Source organism: Calonectris borealis, chromosome 15 (genome assembly GCF_964195595.1).
Source record: "Calonectris borealis chromosome 15, bCalBor7.hap1.2, whole genome shotgun sequence".
In the NCBI taxonomy this organism is placed as follows: Eukaryota; Metazoa; Chordata; class Aves; order Procellariiformes; family Procellariidae; genus Calonectris; species Calonectris borealis.
Genome location: NC_134326.1, coordinates 20,392,192 through 20,411,169, shown reverse-complemented (window position 1 = coordinate 20,411,169; position 18,978 = coordinate 20,392,192). Strand labels below are relative to the sequence as shown.

At 49.8% G+C, this 18,978-nt stretch overlaps 1 protein-coding gene across 1 annotated transcript; it reads left to right on the top strand.

Moving 5' to 3' along the window:
• The first annotated feature begins 284 nt into the window (after positions 1–284).
• Positions 285–6,809, top strand: PITX1 (paired like homeodomain 1). The gene is made up of 3 exons (XM_075164616.1): positions 285–516; positions 3,325–3,530; positions 6,133–6,809. Exons 1-3 carry the CDS (start codon positions 354–356, stop codon positions 6,670–6,672), a joined length of 909 nt encoding a protein of 302 aa, XP_075020717.1. The 5' UTR covers positions 285–353; the 3' UTR covers positions 6,673–6,809.
• Positions 6,810–18,978: the final 12,169 nt, after the last annotated feature.

The window sequence follows — 18,978 nt, the reverse complement described above, 5'->3', positions numbered from 1 at the left end:
CAGGGGGAGGAGCCCCGTTTAACTACAGGCATTTGTTCTAGGGCAGGTCACTTTAATCTCTTTAGCTTTAAACTGTCCAACTCGCAACTCGCGTTTCTCTATAAGGGATCTTTACCACTTCCCTGCCTATGCGGCCGGACTGCCGTGCCTCTCCCCGAGCAGAGACAACCGGCTTCGAGGCACTGCCCAGATCTCTTCTTCCGACACCCTTAAAATAATACTGTTAGTAATAAGTGGATTTGCTTTTGTTTTTGTTGTTTTTCTTTTTTCCTTAAAAAAAAAAAAAGCTCCTTGTTCCTTTCTGTGTGGAATAAACACCTGCAAACTCCCCCAGGCAGCCCGGCGCCCCTGCCATGGATTCCTTTAAAGGTGGAATGAATTTGGAGAGACTGCCCGAGAGCTTGAGACCCCAACCCTCCCATGACATGGCTTCCAGCTTCCATTTGCAAAGATCCTCGGAACCCAGAGACCCGATCGAGAACTCAGCCAGTGAATCCTCCGACACGGAGGTGCCAGGTAACCCCCCCCCCGCGGCCCCGGCCCGCTCCCCCCCGCGCCGCCTCCCCCTCCCCCCCGCGCCTTCCCTTCGCGGGGCGGTCGGTGGTGCTTTGCCCGCACCCCCCGCACAAGCAGAGGCGATGGTGGGGGGCACGGGGAGGGGGCGGGGGGCAAGAGCTGCCGGTGAGCCCGGCGGCTCCATCCCGAGCGAACCCCTGGAACAGGAGCGGGGGGCAGGGGCCCGCCCGGACCTGCCGCCCCCGCCGTGCCCGGCGCTGACAGCCCCCCGGGAGGACACGCACGGCTCCTCTGCCCCATCCCAGGAGCTGCTCTTTTTTATAAAAAACATAGTTATTAATTGATGGGGTCGAAGGGAAGGGGGGCTCTTGGGGAGTGCGGTTTTGCCGGATGTTTCTGAAATAATGTCAGCTTTTGCCCGGGTTTATTTTCCAGCTGGGGTGGTGCAGACATGGAAAAAGATCTCTCTTTCAAAGGAGGGAGGGAGGAAAAAAAAAAAAGAAAAGAAAGAAAAGTCCCGCAGAGCAGGAGAGGCGGCGTGGGGCCGAGCGCTGGCAGCGCGGGCCGCCGCGGAGGGAATGTACGCTGCCGCGGAGAGGTTTTGCGCGGAGGCTGCGCGCTTTCCCCGCTGGAAAGGGTCCCCGCGCCCTGACCACCATGTGCAAGGGCTGCAGGGAAAGCTGTGGTTTCCCAGTTTGTATTTAATTAAAGTAGCAACATTTCTAGAATGACAAGGGGAGCTAGGAGAAGGAAACAAAAGCTGCAGGAAGGAGCGTGATACCCATTCTCCTCTGAGACCCCCTGAAGGGGAGTTTATCTCTTATTTAATTGTAATTTTTTAATAGCTGTTGTGGCTCTTCGGAGTTTTAGCAAGTCCTATAACCTACAGAGTGGCTGCGGCATGAGTCGGTCCCGAAGTGGCACCCGGTGATAAACAGGGTTTGGGTTGTGCCTCCTAGCCTGATTCGCAAACAAAGTTAGGGACCGTCGTCTGGAAGGGACTCCGAGATTAGAGGGGATTATTTGAGATTAGAGAGGGAGATTTGCTCCATTTTGCCCTACCCCTCTGTGTGACCCCTCGGTGCTGGAGGAGGACCTGCCTGCTTTTCTTCTCCGAGAAGCTGCAAAATACCTTTCACTTTTTTTTTTTTTTAATGGGAAAAAAAAAGGTAAAAAAGCCGATTAAAGCTAATGTGCCTTATGATTTGAAATTGTACCACAGCCCGGCGCGGAGGCCGGATTTTTAATGAAATCCTGGCGGGGCTAAACCCGGAGCGGGGTGAGGGGCCGCCGAGACGGATCCCACCGCGGCCGCAGCCGCTCTCCTATGGCTCCCCGGCTCCCTCTCGGCCCGGTTTCTCCGGGCTTTTCCCAGCCGAAAGCGAGAGGATTTGCCTTTGCGGGGGTGATTTTGGTTTCTGTTTCCTCGCCGCCGCCGGGCCCTGCGGTTTGGCCGGTCCAGCGGCCGCAGAGGCCGGGGGGGCCGGGGGACCCGTGGCGATAGGGTCTGCGCTGCGGAGGCCTTGTTTGCTCTGCAGACCACCTCCAGCAGAGAGAGGCCAGCCGGGCTGCCATCGGCCTCTTTGGGGCTTCCATTGAGCTGTTGGAGCTCGCTTGCCCCCCCCTTTTGCTACGGAGAGTGCCCAGGCGAGGAGCGATTCAGGGGTGACTTTGCAAGGACGAGTCCTCCCGGGCTTTGGATGCAGCCCGCGATTATTTTTAGACTCCCGCTTACCTCGCAGAGGTCGGGGCTGTAGAAATGCCCCCGGCCCCGCCGCCGGCGGGATAAAACCCTCTAAAAGGGGGGGAAAAAAAAACTCTAAAGGGAAAACTCCCCGCGGAGTTTCCTTTAGGCAGCAGCAGGACAGAGGCCGGGGGGATGGCCGCGGCCCCCGGCCCTGCAGCCTCCCGCGCCCGCCGCCCGGCCGCACCTTTCCCCGCTCCCGCCGGGGCCCAGGCCGGGAGCGCATTTCGTTCAGGCCTTTCAGTCCCTTTCCGAGAGCTTCAGTCGGGCCAAATCCGTCGAAACCGGGGCTGGGAGAGCCAGAAAGGCCGTTACGAAAAGGGAGCGGGGGTTTGTCCTCCCGTTGCGGCGGGGCCGGGGCTGGATTCCTGCTTCCAGTCCGCGCAAATGCCGACCGCAAAAACGCTCCTGGCTTTTTTTTTTTTTCCCCTTTGCTTCTTTCGATATGATTTTTGCAGAGGGCTTCGCTCAGCCTCGGGTTAAAATAAACACTACAATCCTAAAAGCGGCAAAAGGAAAAAAAAAAAAAGTGGGGGAGTGTAGAGGCAAAGAGAGAGGGTGCCTTTTGCAATTAATTGCTGCTGGGTTTTACACCCCTGCCCTTCCAAAGTTTCCTGTCGCGGCCGAGCACAACAAAGACAATGGAGCAAAGATCGCGCCTTAGGTTGAAGGGAGTGAAAAGGTGTCGCGGAAAGGCCGAGCGGCCGATGCTGCGAGGAACCCGCTCCCCCACGATTGCTCTCACCCCTCGGGCCCGCTCCAGTTCGGGCCGCCCTGGGGGTCCCGCTGCCTCCCCGGGTGCCCTGGGCCCGGGCAGGGTTCCGTGCTCCTTCCCCAACCGCCCCGGGAAAGGCCGGGTTTGGCTACGGGGCTCTCGGCGGGTGTAGGGCCCGGCAGGACCTGCGTGGGTGCCTCCACGCGTCCCTCCAGCGAGGCGGGTAGGGTTGGGTGCGGGGGCGGCGTGGCTGCCTTTGTGTGCCTGTATTTCTGTTTGCAAAAAAACCAAACCAAAACAAAACAACACCAAACAAACAAAAAAAACCTACCCCGACACCCCACCGCAGAAAAGGAGCGCAGCGGCGAGCAGAAAAACGAGGACGGGGCCGCCGACGACCCGGCGAAGAAGAAGAAGCAGCGGCGGCAGCGGACCCACTTCACCAGCCAGCAGCTGCAGGAGCTGGAGGCCACTTTCCAGCGGAACCGCTACCCCGACATGAGCATGCGGGAGGAGATCGCCGTCTGGACCAACCTCACCGAGCCCCGAGTCCGGGTAAGAGGGGCGGCCGGCCCCGGGGGGATGCAGGGCTCTGCTCCGGACCCCGCTGCAGGAAGGGGGGGGGTCTCGGGGAAACTGGCCCTTTTGGGAGCCATCGGTTTGCGAGCAGCGCCCGGCTGCTGGGGGCTTGATTTTAATTACTAAAACTGCGATGCGGGCCGGAGAGGAGAAATTCAGAAATTCAGGAGCGGAGAGATGCCGGCCGGAGCGGGCTGGGGGGCAAGCAGCGCAGGGGGCAGCGGGGAGGCAGGGGCTTAGGAAGAGCCCTGTTGTGGGGGGAAGACCCACTTCCCCGGGTTGGCCTAAACCCGGCGCGGAGCTAGAGCAACCCCGTAGCAACTGGGCAGCTCCAGCGGCCCTTCCCTTTGCTCTGGTTATTCCCGATAATCCCAGCAATCGCGATCATCTCCCAACAAACCGCTGCTTGATGCCATTGCGGCAGCGGGATTGCGGCTCAGGCCCCCCCCGGGCCCGCGGCGATCCCCCCCCCGTGCAGGCTATCGATGCCAGCCCCCGCCCGGCCGCGCATCTTCCGCGGCCGCGGGCGGGCGGAGCGGCTGTTTGCGGAGGCCGCGGATGGGCAAAGTGAAGGACAAGGGCTGGGGAGCGGTTGCACTGCAAAGTCAATAAGCGCTGTAGACACACACTTGTACGGCGAAGGCGCCTGCTCTTTACACGCCTCGGAGCCGATGCTACCATACATATATATATACACATATATATATAGCCTCGGCAGTTCCTTAGAGAGATTTCTGAGTGAAATGAACGACCAGACCGGAGCGGCTCGGGCTGTATTGATCCGTAGACTTTCTGCCCGCCGTGCCTGGGCTGTCACGGTTTCTCCACCTCCCCTTTGCCTTTCCGCCCGGGACATTTCCCCGCGCGGTTTCGGCCGTGGTCGCACACCCCAGCCGAACCCGCCGCCCCCCGGGGCCGTGGGCTGAGCCCGCTGCCGGGGAGGGGAGAAACCCGGGAGAAAACGGGAACGGCGGAGGGCAGCCCCGCCGTCCCGAAAAGCCACTTTTTTTTTTTTTTTTTTTTCCCTTCTTGGCAATTAAATCCCGAGTGACCAAATCGGATTACAGAGATTCTGCTTTAAACCTTTCAAGAGTAAACACCCATCTGCAACGGGGGAAATGCATCTGAAAGCATTGCCTTAATTGAGTTTAAAACAAAACAAAGCCGGAGCGGAGACTAAACTGCATTAATATTGCTGGAATATTTCAGGAAGCAAATAAAACTAATATATGAGTTGCCATTAACATAATTTCGTTCTCCCTCTGTGTGGAGATGTTTTGGGTTGATGTTCTGAGATTGCAGATTGCAAATCTAACCTTAATTTGCTATGAGGGCCTTCCTTTAAAATGTCTAGGAGCCATAATTAAAACTATTACCCTCATTTTCAGGAAATTCCTGTCTGGAAGCACCTTCCGAGGAGTATATTACAGGTTTTGAACATGTTGGCTTTCGTTTCCTATTTATACGGGATTCTTTTTATTATTGTTATTTTTTAAAATAGACTCCGCCATCCATTCCCCTCCCGAAGTTTCCATCCTTGAGACCGGTGTTTAATAATAGTTGCGCCATTCCTGCGCCGGGAGGGGAGGCCCGAAGAGTTCCTCCCCCCTGCCCCGGCTCTGGCGGGCGTGCGGAGGGAGCGCAGCCTCCGCGGGGCCGGGCGCACGGAGCCGCGCAGCCCCGGCCGGGGCCCCGGTGCCCGCAGGGAGCCCGGAGGCGACGGCTCGGTCGGAGAAAGCCGGGGGGCGGGTGGGGGGCGATGCAGCAGGAAGGGCTCACAGGCCGGGCGCAGCCGGCAGGCAGGACGATGCTGGTTTTTAACCTGGAAAAAGAATTTTGGGGCTGCCCGGCTTCCATCACGGGGGGCTCAAACGCTTTCCGAAGGCTTAAAAAAAAAAAAAAGAGAGAGAGCCTGGATCAGGTTTTTGCATCAAACACCAGGAGCGGCCCCCGCTTCCCTGTTCCCTAGTCAGGGCTGTAAATTCTCATTAGATATAAAGGCAGAGGCTGCGCCCATCCAAGGGCGATGCGGGGACTGATTTTTTTTTTTTAAAACCTAAACATACTAATCCAATCCCCATTTTTATGATCTGTAACAGGGGACTTTTATTACACAGCATTAGCGTTCGGAAACGCGGCGGAGCCGGGGCGAGCCGGCCCTAATCAGAGCGGGTCGTGCCTTCACCCCGTGCCTTGCTGCGGGGAAAGAGGCGGCGGGGGGACCGGGGGGACGCGGGCACCCGCGCAGGCATCCTTCGCGGAGCGGCGGCTGCGCGCATCCCGGCTGGCACATCCCGCTGAATAGAGAGGGATGCGCGCAGAGGAACCCCGCGGAGAGGCACCCCCGTCCGGCGGGGGCAGGGGGCTGCGGGGGGGAGGCGGTGAGGGGTCGCGGAGCCGTTCCCGCAGCCCACAGAGGTGGGGGTCGTTTGGCGGCCCCCACCTCCCCCCGCATGCCGGGGCGGGGATGCCGCGCTTGGCTGCGGGCTGCCTGCGCGCATCTGCGGGGAAGGGGGCGGCGGTGGTCCCGCACTCACCGTGCCGTGTCGGTCCCTCCCGTGCCCCCCCCCCCCCGCAGGTCTGGTTCAAGAACCGCCGAGCCAAGTGGAGAAAGCGGGAGCGGAACCAGCAGATGGACCTGTGCAAGAACGGCTACGTGCCGCAGTTCAGCGGGCTGATGCAGCCCTACGACGACATGTACGCCGGCTACCCCTACAACAATTGGGCCACCAAAAGCCTCACCCCGGCGCCGCTTTCCACCAAGAGTTTCACCTTTTTCAACTCCATGAGCCCTCTCTCCTCGCAGTCCATGTTCTCAGCGCCCAGCAGCATCTCCTCCATGAACATGCCCTCCAGTATGGGCCACTCGGCCGTGCCGGGGATGGGCAACTCCGGCCTCAACAACATCAACAACATCAGCGGCTCCTCGCTGAACTCGGCCATGTCCTCGCCGGCCTGTCCCTACGGGCCACCGGGCTCGCCCTACAGCGTCTACCGGGACACTTGCAACTCCAGCTTAGCCAGTCTCAGACTGAAATCAAAGCAGCACTCCAGTTTCGGCTACAGCAGTTTGCAAAGCCCCGGCTCTAGTCTAAACGCCTGTCAGTACAACAGTTGACGGACTTGACACAAACCACCTCCGACAAACACCGCCGACAAAGCAAAGCAGAAGCAAGGCGACGTTTAACGGAAAAGAAAAAAAAAGAAATAAACCCCGATGATGATTAAAAGCAAAACCCGAGCAAGTGAGAGAGGAAAAAAACAAAACAAAACAAAACACCACCAAAAAAAGCCCCAAAAGCTCCACGGACTTCGACTGTCTCGAAAAAAAAAAATTAATGCAAACCAACGATGCAACCAACAAAACAGCGCTTTAAAAAACAAAAACAAAAACAATCAAAAACCGTAAACGGACCAGAAAACTTTTGCAAGAGACACCGAAATCTGGTACATGGATGAGTTGCAATTTTTCTCTGGATTATGCGGGTTGTATGTGTTTACTTGAACTTGCACAGGAGTTGGTAAGGCGGCCGCTTCCCCGCGGGGGGGGCGGCGAGGGAGGGAGACGCCTCGGTGGTAAGAGCTGGTGGGACGGTTCTTGGCCGCTTGTCGCACGGGAAGAGTTTGGTTAATGTTTACCACTGAGAAACAGAATCACACTCGGAAAAAAAAAAAAAAAGGGTGGGGGGAGAAAAAAATATAATTCGCAGAGCAGATTCTGCGGGAAAAATGGTTAAAATATTAGGTATGAAACTATTAAAAATAATAATGACAAGGGTCAACCACTTATATAAGGTTATATTTATATCTACCGTTGCATTGTGCCGGATCATTGTCCTTGGCCGTTGAATAAACTGTTTTTAAAATGCATGATTCTTGATGTTTTTTCTTTAGTTGGAAGCTATAGTCCAGTCATTCCTGATACTAAGCAGCTCAAGGTTCCTACCTCTTCATCCTTTCCAAAAGACTGCAGTATCCCCGGTTGTGAGAGAGCACAGAAACCCTCCAGCGATGCGAAAACTGTTCAGCATTCTCCCCATCCAAAGTCTTATCTTGATAATGAAATTATCATTCATCTTTATTTAAATGTAGGGGGGTTTTTTATCTTAAAAAAAAAAAAAAGCCAAAACAAAACAAAAAACAAACCCCTTTTAGAGAGTCTAGAAAAAAGAGACGAAAAACGGTCTGTTATGAAGTGAATCCAGATACTGCATCTCTGCTAGAGAAACAGCGAGCCTCGGCGTCCAGAAAGGTTGCTTAGCAAAGCTGAAAGCGTTCCTTGCTTTTCTAACTGTGAAGGAAAAACAAGGAACCAAAAAAAAAAAAAATCTTAAGGTGTTATTATCTTAAGGTGTTATTATGTAAATGTAGATACTTTAACAAGTGCTTGTTGGCAAAAAAAAAAAAAAAACATGGAAATTATAAATATGATCTTTATTAATACGCATACAAAACGCATATGAAGTTTAATTGCAGGCATATTTGTTGCTTATTTTTGTCGATACTTATTACCTGTAGATGACAAAGAAACATAATATAAAATGCACACGGTACTTCTTTCCCAGTGTATTTCACACCTGTGGTAAACGTTACGCTGGATGTTTCAATTATGCTGTTGTGGATAAGGATGCAGTATATATATTGTTTTATAAGTTATGTTTTGTGATTTTTTTTTTCCAAAATTAAGAGCATGGGAATAAAAAAAAAAACAAAAAAAAAACCAAAACCGAAACGAAATCTAGAAATGCCTTTAATGTTGTTTTCTGGCTGTGTTTAAGAGATCGACTACATAAGAAGAAAAGCAGCTTTCTTCCCCCCAATCCGGCGGTGACATTTTGGGGAGGGCCCCTCCGCTTCCCTCCGGTAATTGCGCCGTCGCCCCGCGTCCCTCCGCCTCCGCGCCCCGGCAGGGACCCGGCCGGGAGCCGCCGGCCAAGGGGGGCGAAGGCTCCCTTCTTCGGGGAGGGGGGCCCTGGTGCCTGCCATCCCGAGGGGCAGCCCCCGGCAGTGGAAATCCTCCCCACCTCTAATTTTAGGGCAGACTTCGGCGGGGGTTGTGGCGGCAGCCCCTCCTTGCCGCCTGGATTTCTGCTCCCACGACGTAATAACGCCTCGAGCCGTGGGTTGGGGTTTTTTTTCCTCCCAAAATAGTTAATCCTCGCACCCTGAAGACCCCCCCTCGGCGTGCCGCTGCCTCGGGACCGCTCCTTCCCGCTGAACCGTTTTGCCCGTTTTGCTAAGGAGCGTTTTCCTCTTGCTCCTCCAAATTCTCCGATATCCTGAATTTTAAAGGTCGTTCGATTTCTTTCTTTTCCCCCCAAGCTGCTGCAAGCCCAAAAGACTCTGATTTCATTTCTATTTCATTACTATTATGATTACTATTAATATTTCGTGAAAAAATGCCATAATTCAGCCAACGAAACAATAAATTATGTGCTGCGTGGCCGGATCCGGCCGCCTTCCTCCGCGGGAAAAGCCGTTGCCGGGGCTGTCTCCCAAACGCGCTATTTGCGCGGCCGCGGATATCTCCCTCTCCCGGGGGTTTGCAGCTCTCCGCGCGGAGCCGCTTGAGCCCCCGGGCGGGGGGAGGGGGGGCAGTTCCGCGGCCGCGCAGAGCAGCCCGGCCCCGCGGAGCCCCGGGAGCCCTTCCCTGGCCGGGGTGGGGGCCCGTGCCCGCGGTTCCCCCGTCCTGGGGCTGGGGGGCTGCGCAGTGGCTCAGCGGAGGGGAGCTGAGTCTCCTCGGCTGCTTTATCACTTATTATAGCTACGGGAGCGTGCACCAGACCAGGAAAACGACTGATTTTCCCCTTCAGTTCCCATCCCGGAGGGTATCTGCAAGCCCTCAGCTGTTATTTTAGCCTGGATTTTCCGTGTTCATTTTCTCCCGTTCCTGGAGGTAGCACTGTTAGTCCTAAATCAGAGCAGCGGCTGCAGGGCTCACGTTTAGCCAAACCCTGCCGCAAGTTTTAGTTGGTTGTCAGAGTCCTGAAACCCCCTGAAACTCAGCCTGCAGGAAAGAGCTGGGGACCAGGGACGCAGCCGGCTTGGGTTTCTGTGCCGGTGGCAGTCACCGGTGTCCCCCGGCCCTCTGCATGTACCAGGGAAAGCTGATCCGCTGCTGCTGGGTGAAATTTGGGCATCTTGACATATTTATGGCTCAGGGAAAGGAAAATTCCAAGGAGACACTGAGCAGAAAGCAGCTCCTACACCTTCCCTGTGCACTTTTACGGATGCCCTGCTTCCAGCAGCCTTTAGGTCTCCCCCACAATGGTTAGAGCTTGAATGATTTGGGGTTTTGGTGTGTTTGAAGCATGGCTTGGGACCGCCTTGCCCAAGCACAGCTTCCTTAGGGATATGCCCTTGGAGGTGCCCAGGTGTGTGCCCACACTGGGGGCAGCCGAGGCAGGCTGTCATTTAATGGTCTCTTAGCCTCCAAAGCCCCCAAAGGGGGGTCCCACGTATAAAATGGCTCTCCCCACCACTCTTCGCACTTTGGTTTTTGAACTTCCCTTGCCAGCGTCTGGCTGGTGGGTGTTTCCACACACCGGAGGCGATGGTTTTCCACCCCTCGCCCCGCGCATTCCTCCAAGTGGTTTCCAGTGCGTGAAGCTCAAGCAGGGATTTCTGAAGCTGCATCGCGTCGACCTAGCGTGGCTCCAGCCCGGTGGGACTCTGCCTTCCAGCCGGTGCTGCAGAGAGCCCCCAGACTCCTGCCTACTGATTGCAGCCTTGCCTTTGTCAGGGCAAGCAGATACTTGGAGCCAGAGAAATAGCTGAATCAAGTTTTCCATTTTTTCTGGGTGTGCTGGCTTACCTATTAGCATTTCCAAGGCAAAGCTGCCTGGGGAGCACTTTGCATACCTAGCTGGGCTAGGGGTTTGCTTGGGAACGCTATATGGTCCTGAGAAGTCCCAGACGACCGACCCAGAAGTTGCTGCACGGTGAAGACTCCTATTGCACCAGCCCGGATGAAGTTCACAAAGACTTTATGCCTCGGACTGCCCTGTTCTTTCGAGATTAAATGTCTTCTAATAAAAAGCTGTGGTCAGTTTAACTCCAAATTGCATACTTTTCTTTATCTGTGGCCTGGAACTCAGCAAACTATGCAAAGTCCCATTTAAATTAATGGGATGCTTCAGTACTGATTTTAATGGGATTTTGTATAATAAAAATAACACTTAGAAATGCCCTAACATTTTGCTGCAAACTTGCAACAAAAGTTGCTGGAACTGGGATAATAAAAATACAGGCTTTATATGAAACCTATGAAGGGTTTGTCATTAACTTCAATGGCACAGTTTCAGGCCTTATTATTTCAGTTTACCCTTGTATAAGTAAAAATTACTTTATCAATTAAACAAGAATCTGTGACAACTTTTCTGTTCCAGTCTGGCAACTTGTATGTGAAAATTTAGTTTGATATTATCAAAACAGCCAAGAAATTCAGACTCATAAACCCGCCTGTATACAAGGACTGAGAACAAATAAAAATAAGAAACTGCACGTTGTTTTTGCTAAGAGTTTGCCCATCAAACAAAGTTACATTGTTACTTCTAAAAAAAAATACTTCATATCCCTCCTTTAATCTATCCAGGAGAACAGTTTTCGGCTCACCCTCATAGAAAACAGTAAAAACCTCCTTCAAAGTAAAATATGTTTTAATTAACAGAGCTGCAAAATAAAATCCACAGCTATGCAACAAGCCTCCTCTGCAGCTCACCATTGTGCGAACCGCTCGGGCAAGCTGCTCTTATTAACAAGCTACAGGCTACGCTCTGCTCCAAACTGATTAAGCAGTAGGGCTGCAGGCAGATTTTCTATCAAAAATGTTTCAATGGCAGCCAGCCTTTTCTTCTGCAGCATGATTTTTTTTCTTTTTACAGGAAAAAATAATTTGTTTATCCCCAACTCCAATTTCTCTAGTGAAGAAAGCATCTGCACAAAATTTTTATTTAACAAAAAAATTCCCAACAAATAAAATTTCCCATAGGAAATAAAAAAAGAAAAATGAAAGAACATATGTATTTGATTTTTTCCCTTCTTCACCCAAGTAATTTCTTGCAAAACCCCAGGTAACAAGGTTCAGTCTCTGCTAGAGACAAGCAAATTTGCTCGCAAATCTTCCCAGGAGATCAGTGGAGCGGAGGGAAGGCTTGTGCCCACGGGCGAACCCCACCGATGTAAATGAGCAGCCCAGAACCAGCTCCTCCCGACACCTCTGCTGATGCAGACCTACAACCCACGGCAGCCTGCGATGCCTCCCCAGAATAACATGTAAAACAGCACTCGATCTGGGTTGCTAATTCAAGTCTTGCATAGCAGCTTCAGAGCTTCCCAAAAAATCTATGTGTTAATATGCAAGAAACAAAAATCTGACTTAGTACGAGCAGGGACAAAGTAGCTGCTGTCCCCCAGGAGCGCAAAGCAATTTATTTTACAGGCTTCAAAGTGATACATGCCCGGGTATAGGAGATTAGCAGTGGGATTTTCAAAAGCCCTGTGTGAGTGAGGACCAGATTTAAAAAAATGATTCAGTGAATCAGTCCTGGTGTGAGATTTTCCTAGAAGTGAGTTAGGCACCTGGGATTTAGACACTAAGAGTGTGACTTTTAGAGGGATTTAGATTTCTGAAGATACAGCTAAGTACATAGTGGGATCTTTAAAAGCACCCAGTGCCTGCGTCTATCAGAGGTATCTGCTCTGGCTCCTTCTCTAGCTGCCTGGGTGAAACTGTGAGCACCCAAATCCCTTCCAAAGGCTGGCTCTCGGCACTTGGGCACCCTCAAAAATTCCCATTCTCCCTCCACTTCCTTCTTTTCTTTTTCCCAGGAAGTCTAGAAGGAGGGTTCACTCATTTAAGAGCTAATTCAGGAAAGTACTTAAGCACACAAGGAAACTACCCAGCAAAATGCTTCTAGGCATGAGGTGAAGCCCCGGTCCCACGGAGGCCAGCTGGAGATGTGCCGCTGGCTGTGGGGGAGTGGGGCTGTGCCCCGTGGATAACCGCAGCACTGCTCGCACTCCACGGAAGTCAGAAAACTAAAGTTGCTTAAAGTTAAGCTTAAAGTTAAGCATAAAGTTAAGCGAGGTGAAGGAAGCATTTTGGAGAGTCGTGCTCTCACAAGTCCCTGTTTGAAGTCAGGTCCTAAATTTAATCTTATGCTCTCACAAAGCAAGACCCCGCTCTTTAAACATTTACAGGGGCAGGTTTTGAACCTTTGAAAGCCAACCTGGAAAGGCAGGTGAGAGGCTGGGGGCCAGCAGCTTTTGGGAGCATCCCCTCCAAGGCGGGTTCAACAGCGGAGACCAGGGCTGGGAGGCCCCACACGGGTCTCTGCCCATGTCGCCAGCTTGTTCCCTGCAGTGAGGAGAATGAAATACCGTGAGTTAGTGCAGATATTTGGAGCTGGAGGAAAGCTCGTTATTGTTTACCGCAGGGAGGAATGCTTGCACCTCTTGCCCTGCCCTCTGCTGAGATGGATCCTGGCCCCCCTGCTGACCCACCTCTGCGGTCCCGTGGGCTGACACAGTGGCACTGAACTGGGTTCAGCACAGGACCTGTGCAACCCCTCTGCCTGGCGTGGCAGCAAAAAGGGCTGGATCCTGTCCTCTGAAAGCTCATCCTCTTGCCTTAAGTGGCTTTGCATGTTTTACCACTGAGCCCATCAGCCTACAGCCCCTTGCCCCCTGCCTCTACCCCCCCAGACTGGCCCGTCTGCCCCACACACCTACCCTAGCCATGCTGCCCCATGTGACGAACACGGGACCGCTCCCCTCGCTGGCCCCCAGCTCACCTCCAGGGCTTCAGGGAGAGCGGTAAGCAGCGTTCAATGGGCTAAAGCTCACCGGGCACCTCCACCGGTTACATTTGCAGGGGTCATAATTTGAAAAAGGCAGAAACTGCCAATCTACAGTCCAGTCCGCTTTCCTGACCTGAATCCACCCCGTTACCTGTCCTCTCCATACATTTTAACAAGCTCTGACAACACACATACCTATTCATTCCATAGCTATTCACCTGCCTTACATTTCCTCCTCCCTCCTCCCTTACCTGTCTATCCCATACAAATACCTGTCTACCTCAAGCCTACCTGGACGTGTGATTTAACCACTGGTTGCACGTATCGCTCTGTTCTATATATCTTCATCTATCTGATCTCTGATCTGAGATCATAACTATGAATTTCCTATTGCACACTCCGAGCTCTCTGGTATAACCCTTCTATACAGACTTATTTAATTTGTTCATCTCTACCTTATACCCACTCATTTAGCCAACCTTCCTACCTCCCCGTAGCCAATGAATACCATATAATTTTATAATACATAAAACTGACAACTCCATCTCTGACGTATTTACCTAATCTTCTTTCTTTTGTTTTAACACAGTTTAGTATCAGCTAAATACAAATGTATCGTATATTTCTACCTGTTCCTCTAAGGTGCAAGGTTAAGATTAAGTTAGAGATAGGGTTAAGGCTTACTGCTTAGAGTCAGGGTCAGGGTTTGGTTAGGGTTAGGGTTGGGCTGAGATTGGTTTAGAGTTAGGGATAGGGTGGGTTCAGCATTTAGGATTATGTTTGGGTTATGGCTGGGTTAGGGTGAGGCATGGGTTAGGTTTAGGATAGGATTATGGCTAGTATCAGGGTCAGTGGTAGGTCTCAGCTTGTGTGAGGGTTAGGTATTGGGTGCAGAGTTTTAGGTGAGCTTAGGGTTATGGCTTAGTGCTATGTTCAGATACTGTTGGGTTAGGATTAGCTTTGGCTTAGTGTTGTGTTAGCGTAAGCTTTAAGCTTAGGGTTGGGTTTGTGTCAGGATTTAGAATTAGCATTAGTTTTAGGATTGGTTTGGGAATCACATCTCAGCCTTGATCATGTAATTTCTCTATGCTTATTTGTTGTGCAAACAGATCTGTTCTCTTTCTGTCCGTCTTATGACTGCAAATCACCTAATTTTCTCTCCCACACATCCCTGTGGGTGTTTATAGTTGAGTTTCATAACACTTAGCAATCCATTTTCCCCATGTATTCTCATTTACCTGACCTCTTTGCCTATTTTGCATACATTCATGTCTCACACATCTAGTCTATCTCACATCTACTAATCGCTCTTGTCCTTTCTTTTAGCACTAATGTATTCACCACTTCTGCTTTTGCCTGTCAAGCATAAGACATCAATGCAACCAATGCCATGATTAACGATCTTTTTTCGCAGTCTTTTTTATACATACTCATTAAGCTAATGCCTGTGACTACTTACCTATCTGATCAATCTGATGCAAATTTTAATTAATCTCTCTGGATTTCCATAGCACATGGTAAACTATATATTTTCATCTCCCTCCTTGTTCCATCCATATTTATCTCTCTGCTCACTCGTACCCATTCTGACAAGCTTCCTGGTACCCACTCATCTGTATGTGCACCCACTCATCTATATGTGCACCCACATCCTCCATCAATCATCCTGTTCAGGAGTTACTCCTCCATTTAACATCCCTCTAACTGGTACTTGATCATCAGACTAATTTCTCAATACTCCCAGCTCATGAATACTCCTCTGTCTCTTTATCTACCCAATATCTAGTCCAACCTGTTAGCTCGCTAATTGTTCCAAGCTTGTTTTTTCAGCATAATCTCTTTATTCTGTATGAATTTTATATGTAATCTATTTATTCCATGCCTATTCTATCTGACTCTTCCTTAAGTGCTTTTTTGCTTTTTCCCATATCTATTCTTCTCTCGAGTCTGTGCACTTTATCTTTTTCTGTACGCATCTACCCAATACTTCCTTCACTCATCTATGTCTTGTACATCACCTTTTTCACACTTCTCTGTCTTCGTATTTGCAGGGAGTCTCGATTACTAGATGCCCTCTCTATGGGTGTTACTCATCTATTACTCTATTAACTACTCATCTATTAACTCTGTTATTGTTCTTTTATCTGTTCCTCCCTCTATCCACATTCCCCATAATCAATGCCCTATTCACCTTATCAGCCCATATTTTCTGGCTGTATTAGTCATATATTTATTCCATCCTTCCAGCTATCTTTCCATCCCTTTACCCAGACAACACATGTTCTGTCTGCTCTAAACCTGTCCATCTCAAGCTAATCTCTTTCTCTTTTGGCCTTTAATATACTAATCTGCTCTCTACAGTTTATCTAGTCAATCTTTCTAGCTAATACAAGCTCAGTTAATAATCTCTTCCATTGGTATATATACCCATCTTTTCACCCACCCATCCAGCCAATTTCTACTCAGCTGACCTAACCCCAGAATATTCACAGTATTTCTAGTGGATCACCTCTTCCTCCTTACGGCCATTTTCCCATTTTAGATCTGTTAGTGCCGCTGCTGCTCATATAACTTTTACTTAATTTATGTAGCCCAGAATATCTCTACATATCTCTTTACCTAAACATGTTAATTGACACAGATATCAGTTCATGTCTCCATTTATTCCATATGTCCCACTAAGTTTTCTATAATATCTGTACTTATCTACTTGCTACCTATTATAGCTACATGCTTACAATACCTACTTGTGATAGTCCACATTTCCATATTTTAATCTATCCACATTACATTTACTCTGCTTACCTTCCCAGCCACCCAGCAGTTACTTTACCTACCCAATCCAGCCTTCTCGCTTCCACATTTATCTGTTCCACACCCATTCAACAAACCGATATGTGACATACAGACACCTATTTGCTCATTTTAACACGGCCATCAGGCGCAGGTATGCTGCAATCCATCCCAGGCATATTTATCTGTCTAGCTAATTTCAGGCTTATTCTAAGCTTTCTGTATTCTTTCTTTTTTCTTTCTATTTTTCCCTCTATAACTCTCCCATACTTAGCTCTACATTTTAAAATATTTCTATTTTATGGCAAATCCAGCCAGTGCTTCTTCTGTCTATGTATTTATCCCATGGATTCGCTATGCAGCCCATCAGCCATCCCTAGCTCCACTACCCAGCCATCCAGCCAGCTCCTACATAAATTTTCCACCCACTCAGGTGGGACTTGCTCTAACACAATGCATCCCACATCTATTCTATTTATCCTGATGTGCATCAAGACCACACTTACCATACCAAACCCCTGGCTAGGCTGTCTCGTCCATGTCAAATACACATGCTTTCCCGCCATCATCACTTCTGCTGTATTAATATCAGACTATCCATCCTCTGCACAGACCCTGTATGTGTCTATGTAATTATGCCAATTATTCTAATCCGCCTGTCCCCCATGTACCTGTCTGTATATCTCCACCCATGTATTCCGGTATGTTTATCCAACCTATCCATCAGTTACACCATAGAATCCAGCAACCAATACATGTGGCCATTTGGTCCAGGTGCCCAACCTGCTGTCCCTCGTTATACAAGAGGTAATTCAGTTCAAAGTAACTTTCAGTAACAACGTTTTTATCACTCTTGGTGACCCAGCCTTCTATCGGACTGATGGGTACAGGGGTACGGAGAGCAAGAATGGATATTGCCTGAGTAAACGTAACCCCAGGTGTCTCAAAGCAGAAATAAGTCAGTTGCAAATAAGTAGGAGTTCGCTCCCGATACGGCGAGGGGGGTCAAGACCATTATACCAATGAAGAAAAGTGGACGTTAGGAACAGACAAAACAATAATCTCTGCATCTGTGAAATGTGTGATTTTCATGGTATGGGAACGATTTCTCCAACTTTAAATACCCACATGGGTGTGGCAGCCGCACTGGTGTTATGCAGGTATGTATTTTTCATCATATATATCAGGGTAAGAGAAGAGGTATCAAAGGTTCCCACGTGAGCTTTCCACTCTCTCCTTATAAATTTGATTTCCTATTTTTTCACGGTACTCCAAGCAAAACTACACCTGCCTGCGACTGTTCCTAGGCGAGTTTCTATACTGCAGAATACCCTCCCTCTTCTCACTCTTAACCATTTTTCTGCTCAAATTCTGGACCCTGACCTGGGCTCAAACAAGAGCTTCACAGGGCCAACCTGCATGGCTGAAAGGGTGAAAACCTTTGAAGCCCTGAGTTTGGAAGTGTTCAGACCCAGGAATTTGGGTTATCAGGATGCTGAGCCATGGGATTTGGTTTTGAATGCTTTGCTGTTATTTTACCTATTCTCAATTACTCTCTAAAACCAAACCAGTATCATGTCATGCCCAAAAAAATTTGGGATCAGTGAACCATCAGGTGGCAAACACTGACAAGGCAAATCTGGAAGCGCATGGAGTTACGGTCCCAGGTGCTGCAGAGGGAGCTGAGGTCCAGGATGCCCCGGGAGCCTTTGCCGAATCCTTGCAAGTCACACACACGGCAGGAGCTGGGGGAGAGGAGGGCAGGAGTCGGGAAACTCTTGGGAAAGTGTCATAAATACCTCTCGATATTCCCGGAGATAGCAGAGCCTGTACATGCACTGCTGGCCACAATCACCAGCCTCTGTGAGAAATTGTTTGTCTTGGTCTTTGCATTAGGTAAATGCCCAACCCAAATTCACTGATAAAAGCAGACACCGAAAAAAAAGAAAAAAAAAAGAAAGAAAAAACAACCCAGAGACAAGGTCTCCTTGGGCCCCCAATCAACAACAAAAAGGCAGCAACCAGACAGCCATTTAGTGAGCATCTCAAAGCTATCTACCGTCTGCTGGAGGGGCTTTAAAGGCATCAGATTTGTGTGTTTGGCTCAAGCCAAGCGAATTGTAGTCTAAAGCTTTTCCTTGAATTCAAGGCTGTGTTTACTGCAGTCAGGGCGAGGGGAAGGAGGCAACCCCAAAGCCCTCCCTCCTCCTCTTCCCCCACCCTGCAAGCCCCAGGCTTGAAACTTGATTTAAAAAAAAAAATACAAGATTGAATTTCAGTTTGCAGGATTAGGGAGACGACTTTTAGGGGCTGCTTGTTGGAAAAAAAGCAAAGCAAAGCAGCTGGGAGGGATTAGGCTGAGCTGGCGTCTGCACTTTCAACTGATTCAATTTTGCTCCACAAGACATTGTATCTGAGCCTTTCTGGAGACTATTCAAAGCAAATCATTTTCATTTTACCATTTGGTAAGTGATCAGAGTCTATTTTTAGTGTCTTGGAAGCGTCGGGTTTTTTCTCTTTTCTTTTCTCTTTTTCTTTTCTCTTTTTCCTCTTTTCTTTTCTCTTTTTCTTTTCTCTTTTTCCTCTTTTATTTTCTTTTCTTTTCTCTTCTCTTCTCTTCTCTTCTCTTCTTTTCTTTTCTCTTCTTTTCTTTTCTTTTCTTTTCTTTTCTTTTCTTTTCTTTTCTTTTTTTTTTCTTTTCTTTTCTTTTCATTTTTTCTTTCCTTCTTTTCTTTTCTTCCCCATTTTCTTTTCTTCCCCATTTTCTTCCACAATTGAATATCTGCATTTGGGGTATCAAGAACAGGCATGTTTGGAGGGAATGTTTACCA

Excerpts from the sequence above, each read along its gene's own strand:
- PITX1 (XM_075164616.1), top strand. The coding sequence starts at position 354 with ATGGATTCCTTTAAAGGTGGAATGAATTTGGAGAGACTGCCCGAGAGC. Across the intron at positions 517-3,324 it reads CTCCGACACGGAGGTGCCAG|AAAAGGAGCGCAGCGGCGAG; the intron begins GTAACCCCCCCC and ends ACCCCACCGCAG. Across the intron at positions 3,531-6,132 it reads TCACCGAGCCCCGAGTCCGG|GTCTGGTTCAAGAACCGCCG; the intron begins GTAAGAGGGGCG and ends CCCCCCCCGCAG.